The sequence below is a fragment of the Contarinia nasturtii genome, unplaced genomic scaffold, assembly GCF_009176525.2.
Source record: "Contarinia nasturtii isolate CC-2019 unplaced genomic scaffold, AAFC_CNas_1.1 Cnas_scaffold_285, whole genome shotgun sequence".
NCBI lineage: Eukaryota > Metazoa > Arthropoda > Insecta > Diptera > Cecidomyiidae > Contarinia > Contarinia nasturtii.
The window spans coordinates 696,024-711,778 of NW_022197640.1; the positions used below are offsets into that span (position 1 = coordinate 696,024).

The 15,755-nt window shown below is 32.8% G+C and overlaps 1 protein-coding gene across 1 annotated transcript in view; it reads left to right on the forward strand.

Annotated features, from left to right (window-relative positions):
- The window catches only part of LOC116337644, a 57,569-nt gene that overhangs the window by 22,403 nt on the left and 19,411 nt on the right, over positions 1-15,755 (forward strand). Inside the window, exon 10 of the mRNA XM_031762386.1 lies at positions 7,830-7,962. Within this exon, the coding sequence (XP_031618246.1) occupies positions 7,830-7,962 (133 nt within the window). The remainder of the gene's footprint in view (positions 1-7,829; positions 7,963-15,755) is intronic.

Below are 15,755 nucleotides of genomic sequence, written 5' to 3' on the forward strand. Positions count from 1 at the left end.
TGCATACCTTATGTTAAGCATGGTTTTGTACAAGCACCGATAGACCGCAATACATTTACCGTCTTGCCGTCATCTTGATCAGCGTCATCGTCACCACCACCTTCATTCATGCATACGCATAAATTGTGAAAGAAATTGAAAGAGGGCAATAAAATTGTTTTCAACTGGTAATTGAACTTCCTTTTCATCCCTAATAAGAATATTTTGTCTTGTATTCCATCTATCGTACTCTATGTGTGTTATTTTGTTTGCGAAATTTGGTGTCATGTCGGTGCAAATTGCTAGTAAAGCTCTTAAAAGGTTCTTTGTAGTCTTGCGGATAATAGCATCAAGTTTTTGCCACGGTACGCAAAGTAATTCGAAAATGTTTTAAATATTTGTGCAAATAAATTGATTTCAAGCGATTTTTCCCTCAATTTTATGTTTTAATTTGTTTAATTAATTGGACGCTCATTTGCTTTTGATTTCGATTTTTTTTTGTGCTTTTTTATCGCACAAAAACACTGACGGAAAAAATTATGTTACGTCAATTAAAAGAATTAAAAGCATTTGATATCACCAACGATAGAGAAGAAAAAAAATGTTGGCGACTTCGCCATTAGGATCGCGTTACCCATATAAATATTTAATAAAATTGCCATGTGTCAGCTAACGGAATATAGGCCAAAAGCCAAATTAATTATGTACAATGGACGAGAACTAAGTAATATAACACTAATACATATCCAAAGTATACCATTTACGCTACTTGAGTCAACCATCAAAATGCGACACAATTGTACGATGAATTAGACGCCGATACATTGTCAGAAACAGGGTCTTGTCTATAAAGAGCACTATATCGAATTATATAGAATATTTTGTCTCTTCATTCAAATCTTTTGCAATTTGATCAAAGAAATTTCAAATGCATTCACTTATACAAACCAATCAAATCAGAAAATCCACATTTTACTTATACAGTGCTCAATGCTATCCATATATACACATTTTGAATATGATATGACCATTGAGAATAAATATATACATATTTTATGAAACAACCATTGCCAGTATTTGATTTCAAATCATTTAGGAATTTTGTATTGATTTCTTTCGTACAGACCAATAAATCAAATCCACCACGAATATTCTGATTTAATACTTTTCATTCCTTTTAATAATTTTTAAGTTCGATTTTGCTTACAATTTAATTGTAGCTAATTTCATATGTGTATTTCTCTGGAAAAAACCTTCATTATAAAGTGATATACGAAACAAAAGTCAAAACAAAAAATAAAACTTATTGGCATAACGTGAAAATGCGTTAAATTCATCAAAATATAAAATTTATCTTTAATATTTTCGGGCCATTTCACAATTACCCGCAATTCACAAACATTTCTTTTTGTTATGTCAGTATAATTTTGTCCGATGAGAACTGAAATTGACAAAAAAAATTGATTAAAAATCAAAACCATAGTTCTTCATGCATATTTTTGATTGTAGCTAAACAATCGTTCAACACAATTAATGCTTTAATTAAGCGAGAAATGAAAGCTTCCTTATATTTCACACGATATAATTTAGGCGATAAGTTAAATAATTTGAAACAATGTTTATGACGCCCGCCAAAAGGCAGTGCACTTGAGTTTCAATCATAATTGACCTTTTTTAATTTGAATTATGACTCAAAATTAGCAAACTTTTCATCAAATTGTGGCACCAACAACGATTTGATTTCTACTAAATGTGATAATTCAAATGAAAATGACAAAGTTTGCCATTCCATGAAATGCCATTTGAATACGATACTGATTTGAACAAAATACTAGACGAGCTTCATGTTTGCATCTCACACAACCAAACAACAGCATTCGCGTGAGTTGCACACCGCAATACGATTATTATTATTATTATTATCAAGTGCAACAAGTGTGCCTTCAACAACTTCACAGTGCTTCAAGACTTGAAATATTCAAAGCAACTTATAACTTATTCAGTAAACTGGCGCTAATTTTGCAAATAGTTGGCTATGTTAACCAAATTGAAATTGGATCAATATTGACAATCAAACAAAGGTTGAATTTTGTTGTGGTCAATAATTATGACCATTTAAATGTTGTGTTGTTGCGACCTTTCCAAACTTGATTTTCCTTTAATTTCATAATTATGCGTCATCGATTCGTATATTTCTACTACAATTGATTATTATATTTTATGAAGCATATTTTAAGTCTACGATTGAGAAAATCGTGTTTGTTGGCAATGCATTGTCAATAAATGTTGCATGGCATTTTCACTTCTCCATCGAAATATGAGCCATGATAATTGTGACGACACCGTCGGACAGTGAAAAAAAAAAAAATGATACGAAGCATGTATATTTGGCATATCGATAAGGTCACAATCGAAAATAAGACCAAATCGAACAGTGACCACCGATTGGTGTCAAACTCTCGTAAAGCGAAGGAATGATACCGTCACATATTTGCACCGATTTCTAGCATTGTCACTGAGTCTTGAAGATACACATGAGTGATGCGAAGGAGCGAGAAAGAGAGAGAGAATGAAAAGCTAGGGGTGATATTGGCGTGCATAGAATAAAAACGAAAGAAATATGTACCCCCAAGGAGTTATTCATGCTAACAGGATATTATTGTAAGAAACGTAGTATAAGTCATATATTCATGGACATACCATTAGATAAAGCAATGAGCGACAGATGCAGTTTGCTAAACTAAGGCAACAACCCGCATATATGCACATCGTTCTTGTATATTTCCACATCAAATCCAAATTACAACCCAATTTAACTTCATTACATAATATCATACACACACATACATCGAATACCATTTTTTGCGAAATTGTCGTGCACACGATGAAACCAAAAAGGGAAACTACACGATTCGCGCTCTGAACAATATGGATTCGTTTGTAGTTTAACAGTAGGAAGTTCATTTGTTTGCGCCTCGATTCTCTCCAATTTCAATTGCCATCGAATGATGACGATAATGGTAGTAATGGTATGATGAGGTGACGTGGGGATGATGCCAAAAGAGAGGAAAATGCCAGTGTGAGACAAAAAAAAATATGGTAGATATTCGATACTGAGCATTGATCAATAATACCAAGCAGTGTGACAAACTTGATATGATTCCCTAATTTATTTCCATCCTTCCTTCGTTTCATTACTTTAATTGGAACAACACACCAAATTGGATCGACAATAAAAATAAATAAACATTATTTTATGCAATCAATTTGTAATTTTATTTTCCAAACATTTTTGCCATCGTATATGCAGTCGATGGTGTTCGTTTTCTCTCTTACTTTGCTACTCATTATGTGCATATATGATTGGGTCGATGTCAATCTGTTTACTTTCTTGTGTCATTTTACAGTTCCTTTGTGTGAATGTGGAATCCAATTTACATGCGTATTTGAAATCAAATACGACCTTTTATGAATGCATGCAAATTCAGAATAATCAATTTGGCACCGATTCGATTGCAATCAAGCACATGGTTACAGATTACAGACTAAAATTCGATCAAAAACTTCAAATTAATCAAATATGATCATATTACTGTGTTTTCACACTGTAACTAAATTATATTAGCGAATATAATTTGCGTGTGTTTTTTTATATTACGGTGTATTACATTGACGCCTTCCCATCCTATTTATCTATTAATCATTGATGTATCAAACCACCATCACATCACTTAAATTGGCTTTAATTATACGTTTATTTACCGCCGACTGTGAAAAATCCGTTGCATTCGTACTCTTGTTGTGCATTGGATTGCCTTGTTTCGTATGTATTTGTTTGTTGTTATTTTTCCGAATTATAGCATTGGTTCATCACTGAAAATGCCAAATACCAACAATAATATAATATAGTTATTAATGAATTCATGAGATTATTAATTAAACATTTATATAAACTCGAACTCGAACTCACATTACGTATGTTCTGCACGCTTATTTCTAGTTCGATTGTTAATTAACCAAATTGTATTTTTCACTGAAATATCGAAATATGTATATATTCATTTGATGCCAATTACTATGTGATATGTTGAAACGTTGTTGCAATGCAACATAATTGAAATGCTTTGCCAGGAAACCGTACATAAATGAACAAAAGTATACATTTTGCTTAAACTTATCTTAAGCATTGAATCGTGGAAATCGTGTATCAATTACACATTAGATTAGTTGAGATTTAGTTTGTGTTTCGTTGTCAAGACATTTAAGAAAATATAAACATTTTAATACCAGCCCCACACAATATCATTGAATACAGTGCATAGCGTAGAGCATGACAGATGGAATCATATCAAAAAACTATTAGCATTAGAAAATCATAGCAACACAATTCGCTGTGCGCTCTGGTTAATGTAACTCAGATCGGATTCGTTTTTATCTATACCAGTAATGTGCGAGCTCAGCTTCTCAAAAGGGAGTAGTTTTGTTGATAAAATAGATTGATTCGATGAAGTGAATCTACGGAAATTAATCTTATTTTGCGTAAAATTTAATCTGAACAAGGTGTATTTTACACAGATGACATTTTAAAAAATTCCATCAACTTTTGAATTAGGGTATTTTTAATGTTACTCATTTTTAAAGGTCTTTTTATCCTAAACGATAAATTACTTTTTTTAATTTCCACACGAAATTCATTGGTTATTTTTTTTTTCAAACAATTTGAGAAAAGACAACATTTGAATGAATTTCAAATTTCAAATGAATTTGTTTAGAACATAAAATATTCCATTGAAATTTCTTGCTGATTTACAAGTTTACCAATGAGATTTCTGCTTCTTTTTCGTAGTTTCAATTGCTTACAATTTGTTATGTATTGGTTGACGCTTCATTAAGTCGAAATAGAATACACACAAAGTATTAAACTAGGGGCTTATGAGTAAACCGACTCGCAACAGTCTCATGTAAATTATAGATTTTTGCGAGTCGCCTTTTACGTCGAAATGCTAAATAAATATTTTTTATTATTATTAATATTATTAACTCTTTCAACGAATATCATATATATATATTTTTTTTAAATTTTATTCATTTCATGAATATTAGAATAATCAATTTGAACTTTGAATTAAAAAAAAAATTGTTGTGTTATTAATCGAATCAACAGTTCTTCTTAAAATGTTACTCATTTACTCATGCAATCCGATTCTTTGGAATTATAATAACTGACTCGTGACTCGCTCTGAATCGCAGCTACAGCCATGTAATTTCCGTGCGTTCTATATAAAGTGACTCGGGTGGAATTTTGTATGTGAATTTCACGATTCAGTGCTGAATCGAGATACACATAAGCTCCTTTCTATTGAAGCGATTTTAATTACTTATATACCATTTTGGCTCAATGAATTAGCATTTTGTATGAAAAGCCTATGGATTTTCTAATAAGTATTATTTGATTAACATATTTTGGAGCCAATATGAAAAGCATCAATAGTTTTACGATAAATACACACTACAAATCTATGTGTGTCATTCATTTTCAAAAAAAAAAAAAAAAAAACATTCAAGCATTCGTTGAAACACATATGTGTCTGAGTATGTTGATTTCGTTATCAATGTTCAATGGGAAATTGAATTGAGAATAATTTTGTTGAAAATTACCAAAATGCCTTGCCGAATTCTCTCATAATATTTGCCTAAGGGTAATTGTATTGAATATGAAAGAAGAAAAAATGAAAAAGACAGTGCGTGTGTGTGAGAGAGAGAGAAAGAGAGATAGGATTCCAATCAGTTGAGTTTTGAAAGGCAATAGTAATTATTATTGTGATAAATTGTGATAGTTGATTGATATAACAATCATATGATCAATATAGTAACTTTTATTCTATTACGCAGATCAAACAGAAGTGTGTGCCTGTTGCAATGACAGTATGTATTGAATACATTCGATTTGATTAGTCGTAAAGTATTTCGCTGTGTTTGTATGTTCATTTTTGCAATAACGATCAGGAAAATCGCAATGGGTGTGTATTTGGCTTTGATTTTGTTGAGCAAACTTTGCAATTGAATACAAATATAGCATTTCAAACGGATTTGATGTTTATTGTTGGAGGTAGTTTGGTTTCCAGATTTGACCCTTACATAATATATTATTTATTATATTATTGTTGGGTAAACTCTTTAGTCTCAGTGGTGAAGAAAAGGTCATTCGCATTAATATGTTGTCGTTGTTTTTTGCTCTCGAAACAATCGTTTGCAACGAAACGAAAACATTGTTGTACTTTCACTCATTCATTATTATTGTTTCATCTGTGTCGTTGTTTTTAATTTCTCTCTCTCTGAGAGACTCTCTCTCTGAGAGACTCTCTCTCTCTCCCTCTCTCTCTCTCTTTAAACTCAAGTTGTGTTTTTATTTGCGGCTCTCAAATCATTACATTTTTCTTGGTCGTGTTATGTGTTGCACGCAGCTTGCATTTATGCTTACAGCCCATCATTCTCTCTGTCGTTTTGTATGTGTATAAACTCGGTCTGGGTTTTTGGTCGTTGTATTATTTTTGTGAGTTTTTGGCTTTTATACTCACGAGAAAACATTTACCGCCGAATGTTTCAAAATGGATTGTTGCTTTTAAAGGATTTAATCACAAAGGAGCCAAGCGTTAAATAACGAAACAAAACTATGACATTGTCGAATAAAATAAACGCCAACAAAAACACACGAATATACACTCGCACCGAAATGCTAACCATATTGAATTGATGAAAATGATAGCCTAAACTTGAAATCCATGTTTTTGGCTTTATTAAATGATATCCGTTTGTGGCAATGTGTTATATACACTTTTTTTTTTTCGTGCGAAAACTTTTTGGATCTCAGTTCAATTGGATATTTGACGCTACCCCCATCAGGGACTCTATAAATATAACAATCGATTTCAATAGTTTTGCCACACTCACAAACTGGCTAAAACACACTTCATGCAACAGATTTTATGTGCTGTATGCGATACCAAGGATGAGAGGTATACATGACTTTGTTTATCATTCTAACTTCTTGGCACATATTGAACGAACGAACGAACGGACGAAACACACACAAATCCTCTGGACGCGTTGAAACGTATAAAATGCATTTACATTTTACTTGATTAAATTTTCATGAAGATAAAGAATAAGAAGAAGACAAAAAAAAACCATGGACTGTATGAATGAAAAAGAAAGGATACGTTCGAAGAATTTGTAATGCAAAACCGTACTATTCTCTCATTCTCCACCCAACCCCGGCTTGACCCGTTTTTAATTTATCAAGTTCATGAAGCGTGAATTCAAATAGCTATTAACTACAGATTGCAAGAGAAAAAAAAATGTTCTAAAATATATAAGAAATGTGATTGGAGACTTTCACATTTTTTCCCATGCTGTAATTTCACTTGTTTTTCATAATCTAATTCCATTTTTCAATTAAATGGAATAATTGCTCATTCTGATGGCACACAATCACCAATGTCATTCGGTATTTGAATTTTAAACATCGTACACATATTCATCGGCATCATTTAAAAGCAAACGATTTGAAACCGCAAAAAAAAACGTCATTCAATTTCTATTTGAACGTTCGAAGTGTAATTTATCCACTGTCAATAAACATGCGATTTTTGGTTGATGGGATTTGAAAGAAATACAAAAAAAACTTCAGCAGCTAATTTGTAATTAATTAAAATGTACAAACTCTCCCACTCTCATTTTCTCATTCTTCGTAATTTTAATTGGCCGTTGTAAGGGAGAAAGATAATATGAGAATATATATATATATGTATCGTACAATGTAATGATGTTGTTTTTTGTTTATATTTTAGGAATGGAAGCAATTATGTCGGAGTTTTTCAACGACACAACAACCGCGTTCTATATCATTTTAATTGTATGGATTGCCGATCAATACGATGCCATTTGCTGTATTACACCAATCACCAAGCGACACTGGCTAAGGTAAATTATGTTTAAATTTTCATTTTCATTTTTTTTTTGTAAATTAAACATCGTGTCGAGGCAAAAGCATTTGTATCTTAATTTTGTACTTTACATTTAATCCAGAATGGCGTTTTCTGTGTCGGTGGCTCTATGTAATTAAAACATATCGAAACTAGAATACAATACAATACAATACAATATGAGATTAGTTTGAATGAGTTGAAGTGTCGAACGGTTTAATTCAGTACTAAATGCACGATGCTTAGTTGATGTCGAACTAAATATTGTGAACGAAAGCTTTGCTTTCCTCAATGATTTGAAACGGGAGTGTTATGTTCAGCCATACGGCCACAATGTATTTGTGCTCGCATTGAATGTTTACAATGATGATATGGTTTGTCGTTCTTTTACCAGCCAGACCAATAACATAACATACATCTAAAACACAATTTAGACAATTTGATTTTCTAGTTTTCTATTTGCGGTGAAGTGACGAGACAAATAGACTCTCTCTGTGTGTACTCACGATATATACGCCACTAAACGTTGATTACTTTTGAATCATTGGCGTCTACATTTCTGTATCGTGTATGGCTTCAGAATCGAAGAATCGAACCCCCCGTCTGACCAATATCGCCATTCATCGCCATTACATGATCAACTTCAATTTGCATCGCAACAAAGTCCACACAAACACACACACACACACACACACACACACACACACACACACATGAATACTTCATATAGCATTTTGTGTCCCGTATTCCTCGATACGCGTCTCTAATTCATTCAAATAGTCATTTTGGTTATAGTGCGGCCGCGTCAATGTGTCAAACAAAATCGAAGTTGAACATTATGTGCATGCGACATCGCTGTGTTACGTTCATGCAATGTTGTGCAATTTCATGAAAAAGATACATTTCTGGTCGTTTATTTAGTGTGATTATTTGTTGTTGATTTTCTATGTTATAGTGAATGGTGTATGTGTGTATGTGTATGGCATAGAGGCCGGGCGACAGGAAACTTGATTACCGTCGAATTAATATGAATAATTTTCAATATGCCAAAATTGAACGGATACAATGTCACACCCGAACGTCTAACACACGCATATAAAAAAACATCTAACACACATATAAACTGTAAATCATTCATATGAAATGCCACACCACACGCCATCCAAATTGATCCGAGTGTCATAATTGATTTCTCATCGAATGTTCATGCCGTTGTCGTTGCCGTTATCGTTGACGTTGTTATTATTTTCATCGCCATTGTGCTACTGCACTAAGCGCTAACTATGGAGATGACGGTGACGATGATGTACAGATGCACAGTTACGAGTATACATGTACATCGGTAAATATTGTTCATAGCGAAAATCAAAATGATCCATTCAGGTTGATAGGTTTCCACTCGAAATTAAATGAGCTACCATGCATTATGCGTTTACAGATAAACAAAGCAACTGGCGAAAATTTCGAATGAAATTTTACATACCAACCAATGCCGTCGACCAATCATAATCAGTAAGTGTGTCGAAGGTTATTGATTTAATTTATTGTTTGTCGACTGAAGTTATTAGTATATCATGTTCCGTTAATTTTCAGCCGGGCTGATGTTCGTGTTTGAATTTGTGGCCACTTACAATTTGTTTGCACCGTATCATTGTGCAACTTAATCATGCATTTCCCAATATTCTGTTGCAATCCATGGGAAACACTTTCGCGAATCGTATAGTTCCAACCGTTACTGAAATCAAACCAATTTGGAATACGAATCATTTACTTTATTGTATGCAGAAAAGAATGCGAGAAATAAAAACAGAGTAAAAGAAAAAAACAGAGAGTTGAGGAAATGATCCAAGAATCATCATGCATTCCATATAAATATCATATTTTTGAATTTTACTCTCAATATTGTCCTTTTCTTCGGTTGTACTTCTTGAACAGAAATCCACTATCGAAATCGCTTTTCATCCCTATTTTGCGACATAGCATGTGCAATGCATGATTTGCATGAAGTATCGAATGTGAAAGAAACAATCAAAATATTGACAAAAAAAAACTAACAGAAAACACCAGAAACAAACAGAAAACGGAAAAGATATAAGATCAAAATCTGCTTTTGAATTCCATTTGGGATTTTAAATTTTAACACATTCCATATTTTCTGTTCGGATTTATATTCGTAATGTTGTTGTTTCGATTCATTTTTTCAGGCATTTACTTGTTTGGCCTTATTTTCTGATCTTTGGCTCTCTGTGTCTTTTTTCTGTTTGTATTCATACTCATTCTCTCTCGTTCTCGCTTTATTTATTCGTATTCATGTTATGCTACACTAACATTGAAAAAGACGACCAGAACAGAAGAGGTATCGTTCTCAAATATTCTCAAATATTCATATTTGGACGAAATGTATTTCCATTTCCAGTGTTAGAACCGGTACACAAGTCGTCATGAATCGTCCATATTCTTGAGTTCCGTAGGTTTGCTTTTTCAACTTTTATGATTCATGATTTCTTTTACCAAGTTTATTGTAGTTGCCGTTGTCGCTTTCGTTGTTATAGTGGTTGTGATCGTGTTTATATTTTAAGGATTGCATATATGTTAAAAATGTCTGTGTGTGAATGCTACGTTCACAAATGCACAAACACCAATGAGAGAAAGCATTATCGTATTCAAATTCATAAAGCAACATGAGGATATTTCTATCATCCATTTATGCAAAGGAATGGCAATGTCAAAAAACCATCGTAGAAAAAGCATTACTCGTATTTTTTTTTTCTACAAGTCACCGCTTCTTCGTCGTCGTAATCTTCTTCCATTTTAGTTTTTTTTTTTTCTTATATGCATTTCGGTTTCAATTCTATATCTCTCTTGACCGTCTAAACAATATATTCAACTGTACGTTGGCATTGGAGTGTGTTTTTATGATATTTCCATTTTAGTCTTTTCATATGCCAAAGTAAAAAAAACGCACACACACTCTTCAAAACATATTTTCTCTTATATCTTTTGCGTTGTAAGGATTCGTACTTTTTTTGTGCAAAAGCTCTATACGTCTCACCTTTTCATGGGATTTGTATGCGTCAATATATGGCTGCCATACTATGACCATGCTATGGTAATGGCCAACCAAAATGGTAAAACGGTGGAAGTAATCTGGAACAAAACAATTGATGTTGCATCATTTTGCAGTTGGCCGTGATGTGTGACAATTTATCGTTTTAAATGTCATCGTCAGGATTAAAACATTTAGCTTCAATAAATTGATTGCATGATCCCCCTTCAGTCCGCCGACTCGCATTTGGATGTTACATATCGCCTTTGGTGTTTGTTTTGGGGTTTGTCAAATTTAAATCATGTGTGCGAGTGCATAAGAGAAAGAGGACAAATAAATCTATATATAAAAAAAAGTTTATCGCATTTAAAATTGTCGATTTATATTTGTAGCACGTATGTCTAACATCGATTACTACAAGGTAATGCAAATGAAAAAACGCCAGATGATTTAGGAAAAGTTCAGGACAAAGCAACACAAAACCAATGCCACAGATAATGTGATTGTTTTCCATTTAAATCAGTCAGCGTTGCATTTCAAAACAGAGAATGAGAAAAAGAACAACTAAACTGAATCCAAAGATTTTGTCGAGGTAAAAAGTTATTCGAAATCGCACTTAGAGAGAGAACTTTACCGATCAAGAACTTGACAATCGGTTTGAAGCTGAGGGTGAATTGGAGCTAGTGAGTGTGTGCATGAGCAAGAGCGAGAGAGAGAGAGAGAGAGAGAGATATTGATGGAAAAACACACATACCGGCAATAGCGCAAGAACATAATAGAATAGAACATTATATCCTTAGCTTACAGCTCACTCCTCAACTATTAGAGTCATACTCTTATGATCTTATCAAGAGCATCTAGCATATGGACTGAGAGAGGCACTTTACCAGCAAGAAGACGAACACGAAACGACAAGACACAATACCACGACATGGGAACAGAGAAAAAGAAATCAACGACGACAACGACACCAACAGTAACGGCAAACAAGAAGTATGTGCATATCGAGTTTGGTAGACATAAATGCGATGCGCATTAAAGTCCAGCAATGTAACAATACCCTCGAAGCATTCATATAAATATAAAGCCACTCATCTTTCGTGTAATATATAGTACCAAACAGAAGAAATGACACCGGAGACCAAAGGTTTTGTGCTTATTATTTTTCAAACGTGGTCACCGTCATATAGCACACCAACCAAATGGATAAGGTTGCACAAACACCAAACACAATAGGATCGATGTGGTTGGCATCATGAACATATGGAACACGAGAGCGTATAATCGCACACATTCATCCGACCAAACAAGCGACCAACCACTTGCTCAACTCACATTCACACAAACATTTACTCTCTGCTGCTGCATCGACATCGTGTATTTGTATGCTTTTGTATGATTGAACGGGCGCACATAAATGAGATTGAGAAGCAAAGGAAGAAGAACGAAGAAAAAAAAAATCACATAACAACGCACACCAACCACCGGGACGAGAAAAAAATATGAACTATTGAAGAAAAAAATGGGAGCATGTATTTACATTTAGAAATCTGTATACTCGTCTTCTGATGAGATAATATGCGACTGTTTGTACGGAGCATTACAGATAGAGAGAGAGAGAGAGAGAGAGGCATAGACAAAAGCGAAGAAGAACGTCAGACTGATTTTGTTTTTTGGAAAATGTCCGGTTTTCTTGAGCATCCATATATGAAATAATATTTATAATTTATGTGTGTTTTGTGCCACAATGCATATTTCTGTTATATCCCATGTTCACATACGGCTGAAGAGATTTTTTCCTCCGCACCAAACGACCGCCTAAAACCATTTTATTCATCGTATTTTGAGCAAGAACCCATTAAATTTTTATCTCATTCTGGATTTCATCATCAATATTTCAATTTTCTTTCAAGAATTTTCTTCTCGTGACATCGATGATTTGCATTTTTCGTCTACCTTTGTATATCACAAGAATTTTGCTTTTTTTTTATTTAACACAGATCTTCGATATTTATAACAGTAGTGGGTAATTCAAAATAGCACACATCAATGCGAAAGTGTTAGCATATGCATAAAATGATGCAAGCATCATTCAATGGGTCGCATTGATGTAAGTTATTCCGATTTCCGAATGCTTGGTGTGTAAGTAGGGAGTACCTGGTATCTGAACTCAACTAATTTACGCTGAATAAAAATAAAAAATTTCAATATTTCAAGCAACCCCGCAAACTACTGATTTATAAATATATATAAATAAAAAATCCGTTATGATTCATGTTATGAAGAAATTATCCAAGTTTTCAACAGCTGCCATATGGTAAATGCAGATCTTAAAATTTGCTACATGCAATAACCGATTGTGTACGTTTATATTTGCGTAGAAATAATCAAAAGAAATATATACCAAATTGTTTTTATTTTGATTCCAATGTATGAATTGATTTATTACATTTTTTATACTCAATAATTAAAATGGTTCGACTATGCGCACTTTTACTATTCTAAAAATGATTTGAATTCGAATATAAATTAAAAATGTGTTATATTCAGTTGTCAACGAGAATTTTTGTTCATTTTTTTTGGCAATAGAAGAAAATAAAATGCGGTGAAGAAAGTGTATAATTCCCGAATTAAATCAAATTAACACGTTTTCATTGAAGTTGATTCGAGAACTTCAAACAAAATTTATAAAATAATACGGTACACACATTTTTTTCTTCATGGCCGGTATTTTTCTATTGAAATAAATAAGAATATACACCGAAAAGCCCTACAGCCAATCTGAATGCAATGCTCATTCACGAGAAATGGCATTTATTCCACTTGATAATTCTTGGAAGATTTATTTTCTCTACCTGAAAATTAAACTCAAAAAGCAAAATCAAATCAAAGTTGACTGTGTTGTTCGTCATTTTTTTTTATTTTTCTTCTTTTTAATGATGAATCATTTTATATGATATTTTATTCGTGATGCCTCCCTGTTCATTCATCAGTTTTCTCAGTCGATTGGTACAAAGCTTTGAGTTCATAACTTGTGACTTCTTTTCAGTTTTATTATGTTATTAATGTTGTTGTCATTTTTTCTTATTTACTATACTTATGATTTTATTTTTCTTTTGCTTCTGTCAACTTCTGAAACTGAGCACCCGCACCTTATGCACCGATTCTCTTTCTCTCTGATATTCCCTCGTCTCTTTGCTATAAACTTTTTTCTTCTTCATTTCTTGTTGATGTGCGGTTGTTAAGTGCTTTGATCTTGTACATGCATCACAGAATCAATGGCCAAGGAAAGATAAAAAAAATCATAAATACACACACACACCAAATACATAACACTCTCAATCATATATGAGAGCAAAAATGGCAAGAAAATTGGGTTTCGCTTATTTTCCCACCCAAATTTTAAAATAAGTAATTTATATTTGGAGGCTTCTTCATCGTCAGCCCATGAAATAGAAACAGACAAAAAAAAATCTTTTCAAATAAAAACACGACAGAAAATAATAACAGACAACTTTATATTCCAATTCGTTATATTAAAATCTGCTAAAACTTGAAAACAGGTATATTTTTCATATCAATGAAATTACATTTTTCATTTCTGTTTTGTTTATCAACTCATGTTCGGGAATTCAGTGACATGGTTTTTTCTGATTCTTCAAAAGTAACCATGTTATCAATTGAATTGTATTCGGACCCTGGGTAGAGTTCGATTTATTACTTCTTAAGTTGGCAAAATGATTTGAAAAATGTAAGGGGGCGATTTACTCTCGATGTAAAGTGAAGAGCGAAATTCTAAAAAAATGACATTTGTTCTCCAATAAGATAGTGATTAGAACTTGGTCAAAAGCTTTAGTTACTACTTATATAGATATTAATTGCATTCAAAAATTAGAGAAAAGAAAATAAATTCGTTCAAAACCAAGAAAAAAGCACAAATAAAACCAATAAACGAAAAATGGCTGCTTTTAAAGAATCATTACTTTTGATCTGAATTTAGAGTAGCCTTTTCATTGCGTTGTCGCGTGTTCGTTCGTAACACTCAGGGACGAAGAGATGCTTTGAGAACGTGAACAATTGCATTGCATAAGAAATTTGCTTCATAAAAATAATTGCATTTTTATGCAACGCAAAAGAAAACAAAAGAATTATACAAATGCTTCTGGTTATTTAGTGTATCAAACAAATCATGTAATATTGTGTTTAATTGATCGACTTTATACCTACGTCAATGGCTCTTGAATTTTATTGAATTTCATTGAATTAAAAATCATTACGCCTGAAAGCGATAAATAATTTATTTGAATAAGCGTGTGCGGCAATAACAAAATGTGGTGTTAAAAATAGGCAAATTTTGTGGGGCGTTAATGCAAGAGATTTAATGTATATATACGCCGACAATAAATAATCCATCGATGAAAATGGCTATATTTATGTATATTTACTTATTACAAGTCATAATTGGCTTAACTTAGTTAAATGAAGTGATTTTATAACCACTCCATCGCCATTTATATTGCATAAATGTACGCACACAAAAAACAGACGTAAAAACCGTGTCTCGATATTTTTATAATCTTCAGCCGAAGTGAGCAATAACAAAGAAACGAGGCGATGTTTAATTTTTTTTCTACATTTCATAAATGTGCTTTTTTCATAAACACATCTTTTGGGCGGCACATTTACGCTTTCATTCGATTATTAAAATATATATACTCAACCTCACGAATATAGATGAAGCAAAG